At 38.6% G+C, this 24,725-nt stretch overlaps 2 protein-coding genes and 1 long non-coding RNA gene across 6 annotated transcripts in view; 1 reads left to right on the plus strand and 2 right to left on the minus strand.

The window, feature by feature from the left end:
* The window catches only part of ORC1 (origin recognition complex subunit 1), a 34,205-nt gene extending 33,054 nt beyond the window's left edge, over window positions 1-1,151 (minus strand). For 2 of the 4 annotated variants that reach the window (XM_067726120.1, XM_067726117.1), the window contains exon 1: window positions 822-1,151. The gene's annotated coding sequence lies outside the window, so the exon portion shown is untranslated. The remainder of the gene's footprint in view (window positions 1-821) is intronic. The other 2 variants (XM_067726119.1, XM_067726116.1) reach the window with 1 other exon arrangement.
* On the plus strand, window positions 1,113-22,690 carry PRPF38A (pre-mRNA processing factor 38A). Its single transcript, XM_067726148.1, has 10 exons — window positions 1,113-1,445; window positions 5,946-6,105; window positions 7,675-7,796; window positions 9,411-9,496; window positions 16,081-16,191; window positions 18,772-18,884; window positions 19,505-19,531; window positions 19,641-19,738; window positions 20,169-20,217; window positions 20,790-22,690. The coding sequence occupies exons 1-10, from the start codon at window positions 1,316-1,318 to the stop codon at window positions 20,830-20,832; spliced, it is 939 nt and encodes a 312-aa protein (XP_067582249.1). The 5' UTR covers window positions 1,113-1,315; the 3' UTR covers window positions 20,833-22,690.
* LOC137218738 (uncharacterized) lies at window positions 18,593-20,793 on the minus strand. Its single transcript, XR_010940838.1, has 2 exons — window positions 19,900-20,793; window positions 18,593-19,770 (listed from the first exon to the last, which is right to left on the minus strand). It is a non-coding gene; the product is annotated as an uncharacterized lncRNA (long non-coding RNA).
* Window positions 22,691-24,725: the final 2,035 nt, after the last annotated feature.

Genomic DNA, 24,725 nt, shown 5'->3' on the forward strand with positions numbered 1-24,725 from the left:
TGGTGGCGCAGTGGTTGAGAGTCCGCCTGCCGATGCAGGGGACACGGGTTCGTGCCCCAGTCTGGGAAGATCCCACATGCCGCAGAGCGGCTGGGCCCATGAGCCATGGCCGCTAGGCCTGCGCGTCCGGAGCCTGTGCTCCGCAACGGGAGAGGCCACAACAGTGAGAGGTCCAAGTACCGCAAAAAAAAAAAAAAAAAGAAGGCCCTTCTATCCCGGGGTTAGACTAGAGAAAGTAAAAGAGGTGCCATTACACTCTCCTCCTGGAAAGAAGGTGGACGAGAGCCCAGCAGTTAAGAGCAGCTCTTCTGGGGAAAAGAAGTCCTGGGTAGGAGCTCAGGCCGCTTAGTCACAAAAAGGGACTTAGACAAGTCTCTTTCTCTCTGGGAGCAACTGCTACATCCGTAAAATCGGGTAATAACTTCTGCTGCTCCGCCTTCCCTGTGGTGCTTGCTACATAACACTACGCTGAAATGAGGAAAAGATGCGACTGCTTCACAAGGGCCATGCAGATGGAAGGTTCACATGGTTCAGATCATTACTGAGAGCCTCAGGGCGCTGAGGACAGGAGTGTTCACGTTTTTCTGTTGTTGGCTTTCGGTTTCCCCGCTACAAGGTCGCAGTCCCCGGGAGAAAAGCTGTTAGAAATCGCAATGTGGAAAGTAAAACGTTCCTAAAGGGTTTAGAACGTGCCTGGCACTTAATAATAGGCGCTTAGTACATATCTGCTGAATGGATTAATGGCTGAATGAGTCCACAGAGAACAATTCCTCAGTCCCGCGGCTCAGATCCCTCTCCAGCCCGTGGGACGCCACACTCACCGGGCGCCGCAGTTTGTTGGAGCTGGGCGCAAGCCCTCCGCTTCCCACCGTCCCCGCTTCAGGAGCTCGTGGAGCTGCAGCAAATCTACCTGCCCAGGGGCACTCCTCTTACAGCTACCAGCCGCGTACTGGAGCCGAAGCGGGGGCCTCCCGAGGAATGGACAGAAGGTGGAGAAAAAGAAACTTCCCGCCAACGCCGTAGCCCCGCCCCCAGGGTGTCTCCACGTTCCGTCAGCAGCCAGCCCTTCCGCCCCGCCCATCTAAGGAGGGGACGCAGGACGTACATCCGTCAACGGTCAGAGGCCATCATTGATTCGGTATGCTACGCCGTTCGCGCAAGAAAGTGCCCGACTCTAAAACATTTCCGGGTTCAAGATGGTCGCCCAAACTATTTAGTGAGACTTCCTCCATCCTTCTCCATTCCACTCCGGTTTTTTAACCTGGATGTGACGTCCTAAAGAACCCGACGGAAATAGAACGGAAGGAGGTGTAAAATGGCGAACCGTACTGTAAAAGATGCGCACAGCATCCACGGCACCAACCCTCAGTATCTGGTGGAGAAGATCATTCGGACGCGCATTTATGAGTCCAAATACTGGAAAGAGGAGTGCTTTGGCCTTACAGGTGAGCAAGAGCGCGCCGATCCCCCCGCCCCAACCCCGGTCATCTTGTGGCCCAGTTCTCCAGACCAGTCCGATAGGACTGGCCCCTGGGGGTGAGACTAGAGGGGAATCATTGTCATTCAGAAAAATCTGAGCGCCTACTCTGTGCCTAGTCTTGTGTTGGGCTTTGGGAACACAGATGGATCTGATAGGACCTCATTCGGAAGGGTGTCACGTTGCGGTTCTTTGAGTCATTACATGTTTAATGATAACTTGCTGGGTTCCAAACAGCACAGAGACCCTGAAGGTCTTAAAGGAATGTCATTATGCTTGAAACCAATTCATGATCTTCCTATACTCAAATCTGGACCATTTGCAGTATTTCCACATCCCAGTCCTAATATAAATATATGCTATTCAGAGAAATATTCCAGGTAGTCTTTGATCTTTGTTTAATTCTGGCTCCTCTTTTGGAGCTGTGTTACCCCAGCGAACCGTGGCTTTCTTTACTGTAAAACGAGCATAGTAATACTGAACTTAAAGGTCAAAGGGTTGTTCTAAGGATTAAATGAAATGTATAAAAAGTGTTTGGTATAATAAAAGGAATCCAAATCGGAAAAGAAGAAGTAAAGCTGTCACTGTTTGCAGATGACATGATACTATATATGGAGAATCCTAAAGATGCTACCAGAAAATCAATGAATTTGGTAAAGTAGCAGGATACAAAATACACAGAAATCTTTTGCATTCCTATACACTAATGATGAAAAATCTGAAAGAGAAATTAAGGAAACACTCCCATTTACCACTGCAACAAAAAGAATAAAATACCTAGGAATAAACCTGCCTAAGGAGACAAAAGACCTGTATGCAGAAAATTATAAGCCACTGATGAAAGAAATTAAAGATGATACAAACAGATGGAGAGATATACCATGTTTTTGGATTGGAAGAATCAACATTGTGAAAATGACTATACTACCCAAAGCAATGTACAGATTCAATGCAATCCCTATCAAACTACCACTGGCATTTTTCACAGAACTAGAACAAAAAATTTCACAATTTGTATGGAAACACAAAAGACCCCAAATAGCCAAAGCAATCTTGAGAAAGAAAAATGGAGCTGGAGGAATCAGGCTCCCTACTTCAGACTATACTACAGAGCTACAGTAATCAAGACAGTATGGTACTGGCAGAAAAACAGAAATGTAGATCAATGGAACAGGATAGAAAGCCCAGAGATAAACCCACACACATATGGTCACCTTATTTTTGATAAAGGAGGCAAGAATATACAATGGAGAAAAGACTTCCTCTTCAATAAGTGGTGCTGGGAAAACTGGACAGCTACGTGTAAAAGAATGAAATTAGAACACTCCCTAACACCATACACAAAAATAAACTCAAAATGGATTAAAGACCGAAATGTAAGGCCAGACACTATAAAACTCTTAGAGGAAAACATAGGCAGAACACTCTGTGACATAAATCACAGCAAGATCCTTTTTGACACATCTCCTAGAGAAAGGGAAATAAAAACAAAAATAAATGGTACGTAATGAAACTTAAAAGCTTTTGCACAGCAAAGGAAAACATAAACAAGATGAAAAAAGTGTTTGGTATAGTTACAGCTATATGTTAATAAAAAGCACTCAGTAATCAGTGGTGGCGGTGGTGCTGTTACCATTGTTAACTACTGCTCTGCTGTTACTGCTCTGCCACCATCCTAGCTGTGTGTCCATGGACGAGTCATATTGTTTCTCTGAGTCGCCATTAAATTTTGGAGTCATGTAAGGTTTACTTTGGGGGCTTTTTCTCATTCCATAGTTTTCTTCTTGGATGATATCCGTACCACAGTTACCTCATATATATAGATGCCTTTAAATTTATCTCTGCAGCCCAAATCTCTCCCTGAGATCTAAGTCTCTGATTCCAAGGCATGCCAACTCCATATGTGCAAAAGTGAACTCATGACGTTTTTTCCCAACACTAGGTTATGTTCCCTTGTCATATATTTTCATTGCATTCTGCATCTTCTTTCAATTACTGATCACACTTTCAATATTTTTTTTTAATGCTTTCTGCCTTGCCTGACGGTAAACTCCATAAGAGTAGTCATTGGGTCCCTCTTCTTTATCCCTCTACCTGTATCTCTGCTACTTGGCACCTAACTATAAATTGCCAACTGTAATATGGAATGAATTAATATAGAAATTATCCTAAGGGAACTTGGAGAAGTCTGATTTATAAAGTGATTTCCCATTAATAGTACCTAACCTTTATTTATTTATTTATTATCTGTGTGTCAGGTAGGTATTAGCATTTGTTTCTATTATCTCATTTGATTCTTACTATAGCCCTTAACTTTGTACCTTTATTATTCAAATTTGAACTGACAGGCTCAAAGAGAGGTGAAATGACTTGCCCTAGTTCACACAGCTAGTGTTTGATTTTTTTAAAAAAATATATTTATGTATTTGGCTGAGCCGGGTCTTAGTCGTGGCATGTGGGATCTTTAGTTGTGGCATGTGGTATCTAGTTCCCTGACCAGGGACTGATCCTGGGCCCCCTGCATTGGGAGTGCGGAGTCTTAACCACTGGACCACCAAGGAAGTCCCTAGTGTTTGATTTTTTTTTTTATATACAGCAGGTTCTTATTAGTTATCTATTTTATACATATTAGTGTATGTATGTCAATCCCAATCTCCCAATTCATCACACCACCACGTCGACCCCACCCCCATCCCACCCTCTGCCGCTTTCCCCCCTTGGTGTCCGTACGTTTGTTCTCTACATCTGTATCTCTATTTCTGCCTTGCAAATCAGTTCATCTGTACCATTTTTCTAGATTCCACATATATGCGTTAATATACGATACTTGTTTTTCTCTTTCTGACTTACTTCAGTCTGTATGACAGTCTCTGGGTCCATCCACGTCTCTACAAATGACCCAATTTTGTTCCTTTTTATGGCTGAGTAATACTCCATTGTATATAGGTACCACATCTTCTTTATCCATTTGTTTGTTGATGGGCATTTAGGTTGCTTCCATGACCTGGCTATTGTAAATAGTTCTGTAGTGAACATTGGGGTGCATGTGTCTTTTTGAATTATGGTTTTCTCCAGATATATGCCGAGTTGTGGGATTGCTGGGTCATATGGTAATTCTACTTTTAGTTTTTTAAGGAACCGCCATACTGTTCTCCATAGTGGCTGTATCAATTTACATTCCCACCAACAGTGCCAGAGGGTTCTCTTTTCTCCACACCGTCTTCAGCATTTGTTTGTAGATTTTCTGATGATGCCCATTCTAACCGGTGTGAGGTAATACCTCATTGTAGTTTTGATTTTCATTTCTCTAATAATTAGTGATGTTGAGCATCTTTTCATGTGCTTCTTGCCCATTTTTATGTCTTCTTTGGAGAAATGTCTATTTAGGTCTTCTGCCCATTTTTGGATTGGGTTGTTTGTTTTTTTAATATTGAGCTGCAATGAGCTGTTGATATATTTTGGAGATTAATCCTTTGTCAATTGATTCGCTTGCAAATATTTTCTCCCATTCTGAGGGTGGTCTTTTCATCTTGTTTATGGTTTCCTTTGCTGTGCAAAAGCTTTTAAGTTTCATTAGGTCCCATTTGTTTATTTTTGTTTTTATTTACATTACTCTAGGAGGTGGGTCAAAAAAGAGCTTGCTGTGATTTATGTCAAAGAGTGTTCTTCCTCTGTTTTCCTCTAAGAGTTTTATAGTGTCCAATCTTACATTTAGGTCTTTAATCCATTTTGAGTTTATTTTTATGTATGGTGTTAGGGAGTGTTGTAATTTCATTCTTTTACGTGTAGCTGTCCAGTTTCCCAGCACCACTTATTGAAGAGACTGTCTTTTTTCCATTGTATATTTTTGCCTCCTTTTGTCATAGATTAGTTGACCATAGGTGCGTGGGTTTGTCTCTGTTCCATTGATCTGTATTTCCCTAGTGTTTGATTTTGACAACAGTATTGAAAGGTTATTATCCCCATTGTCTAGATGAAGTTCGCTCAAGGTTGTGTAGCTATTGAGGAGTTATTTGTTGTTATTGTTTTGTTTCTTCTAACTCTTAATCTGGCTTTTTTTTTTCCTAACATGATGCCAAGCACGGACTCTGAAGTTAGACTGCTTGGATTAAAACCCAGGCCCTGCCACTTTCTGGCTGTGGACCTTGAGCACATCACTTAATCTTTCTTAGCCCTCATTTTCCTGGCTGAAAACAAGGGCAGTGCTAGAACTTACCTCCATGGCTTGTTGTGAAGATTAAATGAAATAATACGAAATGCTTAGCAGAGTACCTGTTATATAATAATCTTTCAGTGTATATTGACTGCTGCTATTATTATTAATTATTATTACACTCTTGTTCTCCTAATATTAAACTGTTAATTCAGGAGCACCAAACGTTGAACTAGCTTTAACTTCTCTCCACTTCAAACCTGGAAAAGCTTAGTCCTGATGTGTCTGAGATGCCACTCTGTTTTTGTTTCTTAGCTGAACTTGTTGTCGATAAAGCCATGGAGTTAAGATTTGTGGGTGGTGTCTATGGTGGCAACATAAAGCCAACTCCCTTTCTGTGTTTGACCTTGAAGATGCTTCAGATTCAACCTGAGAAGGATATCATTGTAGAGTTTATCAAAAATGAAGATTTCAAGTGAGTGAAATGTTTATTAGCTAATATAAAAACTTCAATTTCATGGTCCAGAATTTGGCTTTAGTTAAGAGGAGTGAAAACAGTGTTATCTCATTTCCACAGAGTTCCACTCTAGGATTTTGCTCTTGAGCCTCTTGAGTTTGTGTTTTGTCTGTTTTGATTATATTGACCTTCTCCTTCACTGTCTCAGTCTTGATGGCTTTTCCCAAAAAAACAGTATTTCACAAACTCACTGAGCATATACTAAGCAGAAGCGAGTGCCTAATATGTTGGTAGCAGTGAATGCTTAAGGATGAAGAAAACAACATAGTGTGGTAAAGAAGAGGGAAACTTTGGTGTTAAATGTAGGTTCATGTCCAGACCCTGTTACTTATTAACTGTGACCTTGGAGAAGTTACTTAATTTTCTAAATTTTACTTTATTTACCTATAAAATGAAACAGTAATAGCAACTCAGGATAGATGTGAGGATTAAGGAAGACAGAACAGTAAATCTCCCAACACAGTGCCTGTTGCAGGGTGTACGGCCCCAAAATATAATCTGCTCTTATTATTTTATTATCCATTTTCAAGGAGCTCACAGACAAGTATAGGAGACAGACATAATAATAGATTATTATGTGCCACCCTCTATTCTAAAAAATTTAATATAATAATTTATTTAAACTTCACAAAACCCTGTAAAATTATTATCCCTATTATATAGGGGAGGAAACTGAGGCAGAGAGAGATTGGTTTCCCCAAGGTCAAATGCTGGTAAGTGGCAAAGCTAGTTTCAGAGTCCATATCCTTTGCCACTCTATTTTGTTTGTCATATACAGAAACTGTTGAGTTTCAAATGCCTACTCTTTATCCAAGTGGAGATTTGAGTGGGTAGTTGGGATATAGGAGAAAGGGAGAAGAAAGGAATCTTACAAACATTAATGGCTAGAAAACAGCTAACTTTTATTAGGCACTTACTGAGTGCTAGCTATATGCTATGCTTAGCACCTTACATACATTTTTTACTTAATACACCAAGCCATCAAATTAGGGACTATCAGGTACATTTTATAAGGATTGAGAAAGCAAGTAAATTGCCCAGTGTTACACAGTTAGTAAATAATGGAATCAGAATTTGAACCCAGATGACTTTGACTTTTTTCCATAACCAGCATTCTGCTTCCTAACAACAATTTATATATTCATGTCTATGTAAATTGGTTGTATTGTTAGTAAATAAATCTTATACTTTCGGTTGTTAAATTTAGTATCTCATTTGATTCTTAAAATAATCCCATGAAGTAAATGGGTTGTATCTTAGTTTTACAGATGATATAATAGACCCTGAAAGTTGAGCAGCATATCCTAAGTAACCACAGCCAGTAAGTGGCAGAATGAGAACTTGAACACAAGTCTCCATATTTTAGCTATCTTTCTACTGCCCCATGCTGCTTCTAAAAATTTAGCTTTCTTATTTGCCAAAGAGAAGAAAGAACTTGTTTATCCACTACTGTCATGAGAAAAGCCAGTTGTAAAACTCAGGAACTTTGTAGGATGGCCTGTTGTTTCACTGTCATCTATCTGTCAGGTATGTCCGCATGTTGGGAGCACTTTACATGAGGTTGACAGGCACTGCAATTGATTGCTATAAGTACTTGGAGCCTCTATACAACGACTATAGAAAAATCAAGAGCCAGAACCGAAATGGAGGTGAGTATGGTGCCAGGTGTCTAGACCTTCATCCCTGAGCCAGTTTTTATTTCACCAGTATCTCTAGTGTCACATTGTCACATACATTGTGAGTGTTGCTCTTAATCCAGATTGTTACTGCCTTCCGTCAGGTCCTCCTTCTCTCTCATGGGTCGTAGCACTCCATTAGACTACTAGCTTCCTTTCGACCTTACCCAGTCTGCCCGTCTGCCTGTCTTTCCAACTGCATCTCATGTTAATCCTTGCTTTGCATCATGTGCTCCATCCCATAAAGACCTAGCTCCTGAATGACCTTCACTGTAAAATCCTTCTCCAGACCTCCCAGGCAAGGTTAGTTTTCCATACATTACACCTTCACAGTTCTTTCTACTGGCCTCTCTTGTACGATACTTCACCCTGCAGTATATAGACTGTACTCATGCTTATGTAGGAATCCCACTGAAAAATAATAAGTGTATCCAGGAGGGGCAGCTCCATACCTTTTACAAAGAGACATATTTTGTGGTAAAATGGGATTCAGGGAATGCAGTCAGAACTTTTTCTCACTTAGTATCATAACAAAAGACTAGTAGCATTTGCCTTTACCCTCTACATATTACACTAAGGAGTAGAAGTTAAGAATTTGGTATTATTCTTTAAACTTTTATTAACTTATTCATTCATTGAATAAATACATATTAGGTGTCAATGTTATGGCAGGTACTATGCTATGTACTGAAAATAATATGGTGAACAAGATGGACATGGTCATGGCCATCATGAAATTACTTAGTTATGACTATATTATGTTAAACTAAGACAGGAGTTTTAAACCTAGTGACAATTTGGGCCAGATATTTCTTCGTTGTGGGGAGCTGTCCAGTGCATTATAGGATGTTTAGCAGCGTCCCTGGCTTCTACCCACTAGAGCACCCCATAGTTGCAGGGGGCAACACCACTGAACTAAGAACCAAGAACCACTGAACTAAGGTAATGTTTACCATAGAAATTCTAAGAAGCTATTGCTCCACTTACCATATAAGATACATGATTCTTAAAAATAGCAAATCACTATGTTGTACACCTGGAACTAATATAATGTTGTAAGTCAATTATACATCAATTTAAAAAAAGTTTGCTGACCCGTGCAGGGGAAAAGATACATATTCTATATTTAGGAACTTAGTGGGTTCGCATGAGAAATTGTACTTGAGTTATAAATTATATTCATGAACATTACCCCATTACAATTCAGGACTCTTTGTGCTTGTTTTTTGTGTCTCTCCTGCTAATTGGGACAGCTTCATTCATCCCTTTATCCCCAGCTCCTAGAAGAGGCATGGCACATAAATGGCCTCAATAAAAGGGAGTTGAATGAATGAAGATAGGTGGTGATGACAAGAATATGAAAGGCTGTAGTTTGAGCCCAGGTTTGACAGTAGTCCCTTCAGTGTAACTGCCACACTGCAATAGCTTTATTAGTGAATGTGCAGGCAAAGGGAAGCTGCAGAGAATTCACACTTTCTATACCACGTACCCTGTTAGATATCTTACATAAAGAATCTTACACTTCTTTTACTTTTTGGCTATTTAAATTTATTTCCTAGTTACTTGAGCTTATTATTTTTCTTTCAGAGTTTGAACTGATGCATGTGGATGAATTTATTGATGAACTACTGCACAGTGAGAGAGTCTGTGATATCATTCTGCCCCGGCTACAGGTAAGAGATAAAGGTCATACACACACAATACACAGTACACAATAAAATGTGTGTAAAGATCTCTTTACACGCATACATGATAAAACACCATGGAGCTCAGAATCTTCTTTTTTTTTTTAATTGAAGTATAGTTGATGTACAATATTATGTAAATTATAGGTATACAGTATAGTGATTTACAATTTTTAAGGGTTCTACTCCATTTATAGTTATTATAAAATATTGGCTATATTCCCTGCATTGTACAGTATATCCTTAGAGTTTATTGTATACCTAATAGTTTGTTCCTCTTAATTCCCTCCCCCCCTTCCCTCTCCCCTCTGGTAACCACTAGTTTGTTCTCTGTATCTGTGAGTCTGCTTCTTTGTTACATTTACTAGTTTGTTGTATTTTTTAGATTCTACATATAAGTGATATCATACAGTATTTGTCTTTCTCTGTCTGATTTATTTCACTTAGAATAATATCCTCCAATACTGTATAGCACAGGGAACTATGCTCAGTACTCTGTAATAACCTAAATGGGAAAAGAATTTGAAAAAGAATAGATACAAGTATATGTATAACTGAACCACTTCACTGTATAGCTGAATCATTTTACTGTACACTGTACTGTACTGTACTCCATTACGAAATAAAATTTTTTTAATAAATAAATAATTTTAAAATAATAATAATATCCCCCAAGTCCATCCATGTTGCTGCAAATGGCAAAATTCCATTCTTTTTTATGGCTGAGTAGTATTCCATTGTATATATATATACTGCATTTTCTTTTTTGTTCCAAATATACATATATTATTATATTTCTTTATAAAAAATTAATGTAATTATGACAATATACTTTAGGTTTTTTAAAAAAAATTTTATTGGAGTATAGTTGATTTACAAGGTTGTATTAGTTTCAGGTGTACAGTAAAGTGAATCAGTTATACATATATCCACTCTTTTTTAGATTCTTTTCCCATATAGGTCATTACAGAGTATTGACTAGAGTTGCCTGTGCTATACAGTAGGTCCTTATTAGTTATCTATTTTATATATAATAGTGTGTATATGTCAATCCCAATCTCCCAATTTATTTCTCCCCCCTCTTCCCCCTCTGCTAACCATAAGTTTGTTTTCTGCATCTGTGACTTTCTGTTTTGTAAATCAGTTCATTTTTACCATTTTTTTAAGATTCCACATATAAGTGATATCATATATTTGTCTTTCTCTGTCTGACTTCACTCAGTATGACAATCTCTAGGTCCATCCATGTTGCTGCAAGTGGCATTATTTTGTTCTTTTTAATGGCTGAGTAATATTCCATTGCATATACGTACATCTTCTTTATTCATTCATCTGTTGATGGACACTTAGGTTGCTTCCATGCCTTGGCAATTGTAAATAATACTTCTGTGAACATTGGTGTGCATGTATCTTTTCAAATTAGTGGTTTTGGGTTTTTTTGGGTATTTACCCAGGAGTGGACTTGCTGAGTCATATGGCAGTTGTGTTTTTATTTTTTTTGAGAAACCTCCATAATGTTTTCCACAGTGGCCGCACCAATTTACATTCCCACCAATACTATATGAGGGTTCCCTTTTCTCCACATCCTCGCCAACATTTGTTATTTGCATTTTTTGTGATGATAGCCATTCTGACAAGTGTGAGGTGATATCTCATTGTGGTTTTTTTGATTTGCATTTCCCTGATGATTAGTCATGTTGAACATCTTTCCATGTGCCTGTTGGCCATCTGCATGTCCCCTTTGGAAAAATATCTATTTAATTCTTCTGCCCATATTTTTTAATGGGGTTGTTTGCTTTTTTCTTATGGTCCTCCTAATTAGCAGTCTTCATGTCTATGAGAAAGATAGGAGATTGGGAGTGAGAAGAAAACAGAAAAAGTGATTGAAGGGTAGGGCTTTAAAAGTGAATAACACAAGAAAATTTTGTTCTTTAAAATGTTATATTATTAAGGAGATTGTAGTAGAGTAGGTTTTTAAGCTTTGTGAGCAGTTTTTCAAATTGATCTTCATATAAAAATCTAGGATATAAAACAGATGAAAGGAAGGTCAGGAATGGGAGACTGATCCACCTTAAATATCATCTTTATCGTCTTACTTCCCTTTCCTAGTGAGAAATAATTGTCCGTGAAGCATCTTTCAAGAATGAGTCTTACAGCATATGATTTTTAAAATAATATTGTAAAATACAAAGAGAAAACAGATATAGTAGGTAGCCTAAAGAGAAAGGGAATGGTCTATAGTGGAGAGTTGAAATTTATCCATGTTGTTGCACATTTCAATAGTTTTTTATTTCATTTGTTGCTGAATAGTATTCCATTGTATGGATATACCACAATTTGTTTACCCATTCATCTGTTTATGCAGAATTGCAGGGTACAAGGTCAATGTACAAAAATCGGTTGTATTTCTGTACACTAGCTATAAACAACTGGAATTTGAAATTTTGCTAAAAAGGTACCATTTACAACAGCATCAAAAAATTTAAAATAGGGCTTCCCTGGTGGCGCAGTGATTGAGAGTCCACCTGCCGATGCAGGGGACACGGGTTCGTGCCCCGGTCCAGGAAGATCCCACATGCCGCGGAGGGGCTGGGCCCGTGAGCCATGGCCGCTGAGCCTGCGCGTCCGGAGCCTGTGCTCCGCAACGGGAGAGGCCACAACAGTGAGAGGCCCGTGTACGGGGAAAAAAAAAAAAAATTTTAAAATAATTAAGGATAATTTTGTCAAAAGATGTGTAAGACTTAAAACTATAAAACATTGCATTACTGATGGAAATGAAAGAAGACTTAAGTAAATGGAGATATATCATGTCCGTGGTATATTTTATACCATGACTTAGAATTGTTAAGTTGTCAATTCTCCCAAATTAATCTGTAGATTCAATTCAGTTCCAGTCAAAATCCAAATAAAATTTGATATAACTTGACAAACTGATTCTCAAATTTATATGAATATGCAGAGGACCTAGAATATCTAAAACAACTTTGAAAAAGAACAAATTAGGAGGACAAACACTACCTGATTCCAAGACAGTGTTGTGTTGGCATAAAGCTAGACAAGTAAATAAATGGAACAAAGTAAAGGGACCAGAAATAAGTGTACATATATATGGTCAGTTGGTTTTCTACAGAGATGTTAGGGCAATACAATTGAGAAAGGATAATCTTTTCCACAAATGGTGCTAAAACAGTTGAATAGCCGTATGGAAACCAATGAATCTCTACCCTTAGCTCATAAACTTGAAGGGGATAATAGTCTCATAAAAGCTAAGAGTATAACATAAAGAAGGAAAACATAGGTGAAAATCTTAGTGACCTTGGGTTTGACAAATTCCTATAATAAGACATAAAACCATGAATTATTTATTAAAAATTAATAAATTGGCCTTTATAAAAATTAAAAACTTGCCTTTCAAAAGACACTATTACAAAACTAAAAAGGCAGGCCACAGACTGGAAGAATATATTTGCGCAACATATATCCACCAAAGTTCTTGAATCTACACTATATAAAGGACTCTTGAACTGAATAACAACTCAGTGGACAAATGAACAAAAGATTCTAACAGACATTTTACCAAAGAAAATACATAGTTGGCCAATAGCACATAAAAAGTTGTTCCGTACCGTTAATCATTATGGAAATGCAAATTAAAGGCACAGTAATATACACTACATACCTAGTAGAATGTGACCCTGACCTTATCAGGTGTTGGCGAGGATGTGGAGGAACTGGAAGTCTCCGTATCCTATTGGTGACAATATAAAATGGTACAACCTCTTTGGAAAAGTTTGCCAGTTTCTTAAGAAGTTAACCATACAATCCAGCTATTCCACTTCTAGGTATTTACTTGAGAAATGAAAGCTCATGTCCACACAAAGACATAAGCACAGATAATCATAACGGTTTTATTTGTAATGGCCAGAAACTGGAAACAGCCCAAATGTCCATCAAGTGAATGGACACAAATTGTGATGTATCCATACATTGGTACTACTCAGCAGCAAAAATGAACTATGGATGCACAACAGCGTGGATGAATCACAAAGTAATTGTGCTGAGTGAAAAAAGACAAAAAGCTGTATGTACTGTATAATTCCTTTCTAATAAATGTAAATATAGTGACAAAAAGGAACAGTGGTTGCCTAGGTGCAAGATAAGGGAGTGGGGAGGAAAGGGAATGAGAAATCACAAAGGAGCACAAGTAAACTGTTGGGTGGGGTGGATTTATCCATTATATTGATATAGTGGCTTACAGTTGTATACAGTACGACTCAACACTCATCAAATTGTATACTTAAAAAATGTACAGTTTATTGTGTATCGATTATACCTCAGTGAAACTATAAAATGTATTGCAAAAGTCATTGGAATACCTGTAGAGTAAGGGTCTTTTGCTCTTAGTGCTCTACTATTCTCTTATTCTGATGTCTATGTAAGAATCAGCAGCATTAATGGAAGGGTTGCAGAAACAGTGTTTAAGATGGGGGATGGGAGCAAATTCTTAAGTTTTAAGCAACCACAGAAACCCAAACTGGGAGGATCCAGAACTTCAGGTCTCTTTTTTGATCCTACTGCAGCTCAGTAATTTTGAAGCAATTTGCTGTATCCCACCTGCTTTTGAGGTGCTCATTTCCTTGCTAGATATAAACTAAAAGGAATAATTTAAAGATCAAAGGTCACATAGTATATGATTCTCTTTATACGGTATATTCAGACTAGGCAAATACATAGAGACAAAGCAGATTCGCGGTTACCAGGGGTTTCAGGGAAGGGGGAATGAGGAGTGATTACTTAATAGGTATGGGGTGTTTTTCTGGTGTGATGAGAAAGTTTTTAAACTAGTGAGAGGTGGTCATGGAATAGCATTGAATTTTATACTTTAAAATTGTTAATTGTGTATTATGTGAATTTCACCTCAATAAAAAACAGATCAAAGGGATCTGAAAAACTTCAAAGTAGAGAATAGAATGGATTACAGATACATAATAAATGGGTGAGGTAAATTTGCTCGAGGCAGCAAACCAGATGGATAAATGTAGTTGGTAGATGAGTGCTCACACTTAAATGCAATGAACCACTCCTCCTCCACAGTGACTCAGTTACAGAAAATCCTAGAAAATAATCCTGAAAATTATTTCTTCTTTTCCATATTGGCTACTGTAGACTGTGTAGTGAAAAGAATGACATTTAAAATCTGAAAACCTGATTTCAGGGCCCAATTCTCACATTTATTATCCTTAGCTGCTACTGTTATTTTTAGAAATACTGCAAGAAATGGAATATTCTGAAGTGCAGTCAGTTGTAACTAAGGGTTCCAAAGCTCGGTCATCTCTAAGCAAGCATATTGATGCAAATGAGGTAGTCTGCCTGGAGGCTAGAAGGAAAGACCACAAAGCAGGACCCTCACTGAGGAGAGAGAAATTGAAATATGACTGATATCTGTTATGTCACCAAGGGGTGTGTTCTGGTGTGGGCCTATGTCCTGGATGAAATGACCCTTAAGACCACCTTCTGCTTTGATTTCTGTTCCTATTAAGCAACTCATAGGGCATCAATTTAGCTTCTCATGTGCCCTGACATTGGCAAGGAGTTGCTCTGGAATGAATTCTAATTTTGTCAAACACAAATACTGTAAGTTAATACACTGACTTCAGTCACTTCCAAGTCTGGTGAACATTAGGGATTCTAGATGCCCTGTCTGATGCAGTCCTAGATCCCAGACTGTGGTGATCCTTTCCAAGGAGCCCTTTTTCAAGGGATTGACTTCACTAAATGGCATCTTTGTCTCATTTCTCCTAATCTTCGTAGAATTTTGTTAGTGATGAGTGAGAGCAAAATAGAGAACAAATGTTACTATTTATTTTAGGGCTATCCAATGATCTCTATGTCCTTGGCACAAAAAATGGTAAGGGGTCTTATGACCCAGTCCATTTGTCAGTTTTAAACTCACCTTTGCCTTTCAGGTCCTTAGTCACTCAGTAAGGACTACTAAGCCACATCTTAGAAGAAATGGAACCAGGAAATGGATTGTTTATATCCTGAGCCTTGTTCAAAATGCATGACTGTAGACAGCTACCCTAAATCCTGGGTCTAGTCGAGAGTTGGTGCTACTTCAGAGCAGGACCCAAACCCCCAAACTGGGCTGAGTCTCAATGGATCTCTTGGGTTAGATTCTGGTCTGAGCCTCTCCTGGCAGAACTACCAGCCAACAGTCTCAAACTATTGGCCCTTGTGTGTGAAGCCCATATTTTTTATTCAAGGCTATACCCATACTGATTGATATTCTAGTGCCCTTAGAATATAAGATCACAGGGAGTAGAGGCAATAGAAAAGTGATGCTCTCTTCCACTTTGTATTTATCTCTTTACAGGGGAACTTAAAAAATATATATAGATTCCAGGTATGCGAAACTCCTTAGGAAAATCTTGAATTGTCTAGGATGTCTTTGAAATGAAATTGCCTCACCTGCTATACCATAGGTTTTCTCTCACTCCCAGAAGCCCAGTGTTGCAGCTTCAGGACATAGAGGAGATAGCAAGCCCCCCCAACTCTCACTGTGTTCTCTGTAGAAACGCTATGTGCTAGAGGAAGCTGAGCAACTGGAGCCTCGGGTTAGTGCTCTAGAAGAAGACATGGATGACGTGGAGTCCAGCGAAGAGGAGGAAGAAGAGGATGAGAAGGTCAGACACCTGGGAGCTTAAGGGTTGGAGGAGGGAAAGTTACAGGGAATGGGAATGGTCTTTTTTGTTTTGTTTTCAAACTTTAATTTTTAACTTTCTTCAACCAAAAAATACAATATGTAGTCATTAAGAGTATAGGATTTATAGTTAAATAGACCTTGATCCATATCTCAGCTTTGCTGTTTACTAGCTGTATAATCTTGTGCAAATTACATAATCACCATTTTCTCTTCTATAAAGCAAGGATTATGAAACCTTTCTTTTAGGACTGTGTGAGCATTAAATGAAATTATATATTATATACATAAAGCCATTAGCTTTGGGACATAATTGCCTAATAAGTGGTAGCTATTAAAGTAAATACTTCGGACAAAAACAATACTCTTCATAATTGAATGCATACTAAGGAGTAAGCCTAGTTTAGGGGGAAAAAACCACCTACTGCATGGTCATGTTCTTTCACTACTTGTTAAAATGCTGAAAAGTTGAAAACAAGCAAGCTGTCAGGGAGCAGTCAGGTAAACTATTATAGCAATTCAACAGACTATTAGGCCGCCATTAAAAGTATTATGAGAAGTATATGATAGGGACTTCCCTGGCGGTCCAGTGGTTAAAACTCCACGCATCCACTGCAGGGGGTGCGGGTTCGATCCCTGGTCAGGGAACTAAGATCTGGCATAACGTGTGGTGTGGCCCAAAGAAAAAAGCATATGATAATGTGGAAATGATTGTGGTGATGTTAAAAAAAAAAAAAGGATCTAAAACATTTGTGATTAAAATTATAAGAACATGTATAGAAAAAGGCTGGGGGAAATATAAGAAATTCTGGCCTATGGATACTGAGACAGTGTAGATGGAAGTGTAGCTCTGAGCTAGTAGGCTCCATCTAAGTTAAGTGCTAAAGGAAGCGCAATCATTCATGAATTGAAAGCCAGGCAAGGCTGAGGTGCTTCTTCTGTGGTGAGAGGACCAAAAGTAGGCATTCTTTTTTTTTTTTTAATGGAAAATTTAATCATATACCAAAGTGGAGAGAAAGTGTCTCCATCTACCCATCACCTAGCTTCAACAATGATCAACTCAGCTGTTTTGTTTCCTCCACATCTCTACCCAATTGTCCCTCACCAGTTACCTTGAAGCAGATCACAGCCATCATATATTTCATAATATTTCAGAAAAGACAAGGGCCCCTTTTTTAAGCAAAACTATATACCATCATCACCCCCCAAATGAACAATGATGCCTTAATCTCATTAAATATTCAGTGTTCACATTTCCCCAGCTATCCTACATTTTTAACAGTCTGAACTAGTATTCAAAGAAGGTCCATAAATTGTAACTGGTTCATCTTGTAGTCTGTCAGTTCCATCCATTGTTAATTTTTCCTCTTGCAGATTTTAAATGTATCAGGTCATAACATTCTGTACATATTCTCACAATCTGTATTTTTGTGATTGTGTCCCTGTGGTATCACTCATCGTGTTCATTTGTCCCTTGTATTTTCTGTAAACTAGTACTTGAGTCTAGAGGCTTTAATTGGATTTGGGGTTTTTATCCCCTTTGGAGTGGAGCAACACTACTTCATAGGTAATAGTGTGTACTGCCCCCAGGATGAGCAAAGTCTGGCTGTCTCTCTTTTTGTAATATTAGGAGCCACTGATGATCTTTGCCTAGATCCATTAGGGGTTGTAAAATGGTGATATTCTAATTATTTCTTCATCATTTGTTACCTGTAACACTGCTATAAAGAGAAACCTCCCAAATCAACATTTAGTTTTTCATAGGTACAGTTTATATAAGGTAAGATAAATTATTTCCCTTTATCAGTTTTTAAAATAATGAGTTGATTTGATAGTATCCTCCCAAGGAGGAAAGCTCTCTTGCCCTTGGTAACACTGTGAGTTCATGGATTTAAGCATATTTGGTGTGTTTTGGACCATTATTGTCCTTGTTGATGCTCAAATTGTCCCATCTTTGGCCAGTGGGGGCCCCTCAACTTGACTTGTGAGGCTTTTTGATACAATCATAGTAGTCTCAGCCCCTTGCTTTCTGATATATGTTCTAGTCATGTCTTGTTACCTTCTAGCCTGGACCTAGAATTAGCCAGTTTTCCAAGAAGCCCTTGGTTGCATTAATTGGGATATGATATTTAGAGACCACAGTCTGGGCTCATTGCTACAGCTGTGTTTCTAGGACTTTACAGTTAACAAAGCTAGGGGAAAATTTTTTTTAAGCTTCAAGTACACTATGAGTTTGTACTTATTAATCTTATCGATCTTACATCTGCATCTCTTTTCTTTCACGTTGGAAATCCCATCTTCTTAAGAAGCATACTTACTTACCTCTCACTACTCTTACATAGTCCCAGAATAATGGTACCAGCACTAAACAATAATGGATTAGAAACATTAAAAAAATTTTATTTGCTTGTTTTGTCCTTAGGGTTATCCATGTATTCAAATTACTGTTTTAAAGTCACTTGGAGGTGGAATTTGGGACGGAATGGGGAGAGTGTAAACTGTGTTCCTAGATGGTTGTCTATAAGCCTGTGCTCATCACTGACCCATTCTAACTCTTTTCCAGTTGGAAAGAGTGCCGTCACCTGATCACCGCCGGAGAAGCTACCGAGACTTGGACAAGCCCCGGCGCTCTCCCACACTACGCTATCGGAGGAGTAGGAGTCGGTCTCCCAGAAGGTTAGGGCCCTAGTCATTGGCCTCTTCCTGGGAGACTTTAAGCACTGTAGTGTAGAAGTTTGGACTTCATGGAAGGAAAAATGCCAGCCTATGGATAATGTCTGTTTGTCAATGTATTAGTTGCTACAAAACAACCACTCACAAAACCTCAGTGGCAGACATTTATTTAGTTCACAGGTCTGTGGTCAGTGGTTTAAGCTGGGCTTAGATAGGAGGTTTTTTGAGTATAAACTGTGGTCCCTCATCTGGTGCAATCAGTTGTCTTTTGGCTAGTATAGGACAGCCTTAGCTAGGATGACTGGAGCAGCTCATCTCTTCTCTATGTGTGTCACATTCTAGGCTAGGTTAGGCCTGTTCCCATGGCAGTGGCAGAATACAAGAGCAAACAAGCCCAACCATGCAAGTATCTTTCCAGTATCTGCTTGCATCACATGTACAAGTATCCCATTGGCCAAAGCAAGTCACGTGGCCAATCCCAGACTTGGAGTCAGAGGGTATTAAAGTTACATGACAAAGGACATGGATAACAGAGTTGGGTGAAGAATTGGGGTAATTTTTGCAATTTACGATATCCAGTGCACCTACTAAGGTTCTTCTTTCTCTTTTTTCTTTCCGTATAGGCGGAGTCGGTCTCCCAAAAGAAGGAGGTAGGCCTTTAGTGACTTGTGATGAAGGATAGGGATTTGGGGAGGGGGATGCTGTTGTTATGTTTATACTGTCGGACAGATGTGGGAGTCTGACCAGTTATTTCCACAGCCCCTCCCCTCGCCGAGAAAGGCATCGGAGCAAGAGTCCAAGACGTCATCGCAGCAGGTCCCGAGATAGACGGCATAGATCCCGCTCCAAGTCTCCGGGTATAGCATTTGGGCCTTTTGCTATTGGTTGTCTTAAAGAAATGTAATAGAAGCAATTAGCTTCCTGCAGTACAGTAGTACCTTACTTTATTATTGTCTAGGAAAAAAGGAAGTGGATATAGAATTTGAAAATTAGACTTCACATCTTAACTGTCACTTACCAGCTTTGTTGATAGGAGGATGAGCTTCAGTTTTTTCATCTGAAATTATAGGAGTAAGACTTAACAGATTAGTGGTAAATACCCAATGTGATATTTTTGAAATTTAGCCATAAAGCCTTGTGAATACATATGAAGTGAGTTCAGTTCTCTGCTACCAACAGTGTCCCTATCATAGGCCAAAAAATATTAAGCCAATGAAAGGAATTGGGAGAAATGACAGTGGAGGAATAGGAGGGTAGAATCTCATTCAATAGCCTTTTCTTCCCCAGGTCATCACCGTAGTCACAGACACAGGAGCCACTCAAAGTCTCCTGAAAGGTATGGATTAACCTCTATTTTGACTTAAGAATTTCACTCTTTATTCAGAAATTAAAGTCCCAATTACAACTAAGGTGGACCTGAAATTTTCTTGTATTGATGAGACACTCAGGAATTCTCCTTAATTACAGGACAAAGTTGGGCTGTTGCCCTGAAAATTACTAGAATTATATATACTGTGTTTTGTTTTTCCTTTGTAGGATTGCAGCTTTCGATAAAGGCATGAGCTTTAATCTCAGGAGACCTGGGGTTCAGTCCCAACTTTTAACACTTAACAGTTGAGTGACATTGGACAAGTCACTTTCATTTGATAAATTTTTATTAGAAACTTCTATATGCTGTACACTGTTAGGTGCACTCAATCTCTCAGAGGTCATTTCCTCAATGGTAAATTTTGGAGAATGCCTAACTTGGTGTTACTCTTAAACATAAAAACACCAAGTATATTTATGAATGTTGGGTATCATCTCTGTCCCCATCAGTGTTAGCATATCCCAGTCTTCCTCAAAAGTCCTTGCCCAGGTTCCCAAACAGCTGTTAAATTTAATGATTTGTATGTGTTGCCATTTCAGATCTAAGAAAAGCCACAAGAAGAGCCGGAGAGGGAATGAGTAACAGACTCAGTTTGGTTTTAGTCCAAGTGGCCTTCTGTGGAGATAAAGGCATCTGTCTATGTGCAAGAATGAAGATCTACTCCCCAGGCAGCTATGAGAATATTCTGGATTTTTTTTTTTTTTTTTTTTTTTACCAAAAGTTTCTTCACTTTTTCTTTTTTAAATGAAAGAGGTGCTGAGTTTTGTATCTTGTTTTGAATCATAATCCACATGTTTGTTTGAGTGATAATGCTTCCTAAGGGCTGCTTTTGACCTCTTTGTACAACCAACCTTGTTTGTACTCAAATTTATGAGGGTAGAATGGACTGGAACAGAAGGTATGAAACAAGGGGAGGATGTGGCCACCTGGTGACCCTCTTGTTATTAAATTTGACACACCCATTTCCTGTTTTTCTGTGGTTTAGTTTTGGTTTACACTGTGATTAGAACTGTTCTGAGAATCCTGAGATTTGTGCTGCTGCTTGCTGTACCGTTAAAAAACCAAGTCAGTAAAATATATTAGCTCCAAGTTTTATTTCTAGCAGCAGCAAGTGGTAATAAACATGAAAACTGACTGGTTAGCAGCAGCTTTATAAGAAAAGAATGAATTCAGTTTGTAAGGCTTCTTCTGGATCATTTAACAGTTGCACTGAATGTTCAACAAACAGTAAAACTTAACACTTTTTATATAGCGTTCTTCCACAGTGTTGTTTCTTCTTCCCCACAGCCTTGAATTCCAGATTAAGGTGCTCAGCGCCTTTATACTACGGGCATTGACATTATCAAATCTAGACAGTAGTAGTACGGCAACTAGGTTGAAAAAATTTGATGGAGAGAAAAGTATCTAATGCCACTCAGGGTTTTAACCTGAATTGCTGGACAACAGCACCATTCACATAACCAGAAAATACAGCAGGAAGAGACCAGGTTTTAGAGGGGTAGGTAAGGTAGTGAGGGTTGTGGTAGTAGTGAAAATGATGCATTCAGTTTAACTTGAAGTTTAATTTGAGACAGCTAAGGTATATCTAGATAAAGCCCATACATCGTAAATAAAAGCACAGTGATCCAACCCTGAATTGAGGTAATTGTGGAAGGTGTAGAATTGAATGCAGTGCCCAGGGAGATGTATGTATATGTAAGAAAAGCCAGTAATAGAATCATAGGCAACACCAACACTGTTGAGGAAGAAGTGCAAACACCGATTGAAAACTGAAATGAATCATTCAGAAAGGTAGAGGAAATAGAGTGGGTTTAGAAGCTAAGGACACAGAAGTAAAATAAGGACTGAATAGTGTCCACGGGTATTGATAATCAAGAGGGTGTTGGGGTCTTTGCTAGAAGAGTTTTGTCTACCTGTTCTTACCTTTCCTCCTTTAAAAAGGAAAAAATGATCAAATGATTTCCTGCAGCTCTGTCCTTGGCAAGAATTGTGAAGACCAGCTGCCTCACAGGATCCAGTTTCTTGGGAAGTCATATTTGGTCATAGGATAAACATCCTATTGCTTGCTGTTGAACTTAAGGACTTTTGCATCAATATTAAAGCATTTTGGGATCATATTTGAGATTTCATGTTCTTCACTGATTGCTCTCCTGATAATATCTGAGCTAATGTTGTCCATAAGAGCTATTATGGTTCATCATACAACTATATATAGGACTGCCTTTAAAAATTAAATATAAGCACCTCTATTTGTATCTGCTATAGAGTCCTAGCAGTTATTTCTTTATCAAAGTGTTCTAAATGGAAAGAAATGTATGCTGGCTGAATGACCTTTGGACCAACCAAGTCATCATCCAGTATACTGTTAAAATAAAATTTTAAAAGTATACTTTATTATTAAACTATAAAAATTTAGAAACCCACCCCAAAACCCCAATAATTTTTTTTTTTTTTTTTGCGGTACGCAGGCCTCTCACTGTGGTGGCCTCTCCCGTTGCAGAGCACAGGCTCCGGACGCACAGGCTCAGCGGCCATGGCTCATGGGCCCAGCCGCTCCACAGCATGTGGGATCTTCCCGGACCGGGGCACGAACCCGTGTCCCCTGCATCGGCAGGCGGACTCTCACCCACTGCGCCACCAGGGAAGCCCCTCAATAATTTTTAATACCAGAAATAAACTTCCCCAAGCATAAACTATAAACTTAAAGCATACTTAAGAGTGGGACGTGTCAAACCTCTCTCTAGAGATCATTTTGATAAATTACAGAATTGTAGAGGAGATGAATTTAGTACAGACTTTGCTGAAGGACCATTTCTGTCAACTATGTGCTAGCCTACTGGATGAGTGAGGCCTTGGAACTATATAGCTTTACAACTTTTGACTAGCCTATATTAAGAGACACATTTTACATCTTACCTCTGAACTCATACATATTCTGCACTAAAACAAATTTCAGGAAAAAATTCGTATTCCCTGTGCAAAATACATTCTGATATTTCTTATGCAGTATCAGTTTTACTATCGGGTGCAAACCACTAAATTGATTACACTTCCCACAATATGAATTATACTACTTTAAAAGCTTTGCCATAGGGCACAATGACCTGTTAATACTAAGGAATGAAGAGATATGTGTTCTCAGGGGCAAAGGAAATAATGGATTTGGTGAGAGGCTTCCAATATAACAACCCAACTTAAAGTTCATTCCTCTAGCCCCTTTCCATTATTTTTGGTAGACTGACCTAAGTTTAAATAAGCATTAATCAGAAAAGAATGATCACAGATGCTGGCCACTCCCAGCCAAAAGTTAACAAGTTTCCACAGACAAAAAAGATAAAATAATCTGTTTTTTAAAATGCAAGAATACAGGTTCAAAGAGATTAAAAGATAAGAGATGGAAATTAAGCATGGCAGAATTTAAGAAACAAAGATTTGAAAATTGGGAAACTGAAAGTCTTATTAGAAAACCCAAAATACAAAATAGACAAGGCATAGAGAAAATAGGCTGGAGGGGGAAAAAATGGAAAATAATAAAAAGGTATAGAGATAATCAAGAAGACATGAAAAGAAATCCTGCATGTGTATAATTGACATTGCTGATAAACAAAATTGAGCAAATCAAACTTTAAAAATTCAAATAGAAGAAAAATCGCCTTGATTTAAAAGATAAAGAATTATATAGGCATCCAAGCAGAGAAATCAAGCCATGTATAGTGAGGGAAAAGATCAGGATGATCTCAGGTCTTCATTAAGGCAGAGAAGCAAAAGGCTCCAACGGTCAGGAAAACAAAGTGTGCCAGGAACTTTACACCCAGCCAAAGTTGTCCTTAAAATATAAAGGGAATAGACATTCTCAAGTATGCAAGTGCTTAAAAGCATACAACCACTTGGGAAAAAACTGCCTGATGATGAAATTTACTCAGCAAGAAATGAATCAAATTAAGGACTCAGGAAAAAAAGAAGCGGTAAAAGAAATGGTAGTAAACATTTTAGAAATTTTAAATTAAAAATGGGAAATTGGGCTTCCCTAGTGGCACAGTGGTTGAGAGTCCACCTGCCGATGCAGGGGACACGGGTTCGTGCCCCGGTCCAGGAAGATCCCACATGAGCCATGGCTGCTGAGCCTGCGCATCCAGAGCCTGTGCTCCGCAACAGGAGAGGCCGCAACAGTGAGAGGCCCGCGTACCGCAAAAAAAAAAAAAAAAATAGAAAATAAAAATGGGAAATTATCATAAGACAAATGAAATATCTGAACATTGTCTATATATGAATAATATAACCAGGAAGTAGGGGAACTCTTTTAAGTGTCCTGGTTTCATTTTTTATGACAGGAGTCATATACTATGTCTAAAACATACAAGAAGCTAGAAAAAAATTACTCCAGCCTCTTTAATGTTTTCTGTAATTGTCCTTAATTTTGAAGGAGTCTTTTAGAACTAGATTCTCTTGTAGAAAAAATTTTTAAGTTGAACATT

This window comes from Pseudorca crassidens, chromosome 2 (genome assembly GCF_039906515.1).
Source record: "Pseudorca crassidens isolate mPseCra1 chromosome 2, mPseCra1.hap1, whole genome shotgun sequence".
In the NCBI taxonomy this organism is placed as follows: Eukaryota; Metazoa; Chordata; class Mammalia; order Artiodactyla; family Delphinidae; genus Pseudorca; species Pseudorca crassidens.

Excerpts from the sequence above, each read along its gene's own strand:
- PRPF38A (XM_067726148.1), top strand. The coding sequence starts at position 1,316 with ATGGCGAACCGTACTGTAAAAGATGCGCACAGCATCCACGGCACCAAC. Across the intron at positions 6,106-7,674 it reads ATCAAAAATGAAGATTTCAA|GTATGTCCGCATGTTGGGAG; the intron begins GTGAGTGAAATG and ends TCTATCTGTCAG. Across the intron at positions 19,739-20,168 it reads ATCCCGCTCCAAGTCTCCGG|GTCATCACCGTAGTCACAGA; the intron begins GTATAGCATTTG and ends TTTCTTCCCCAG.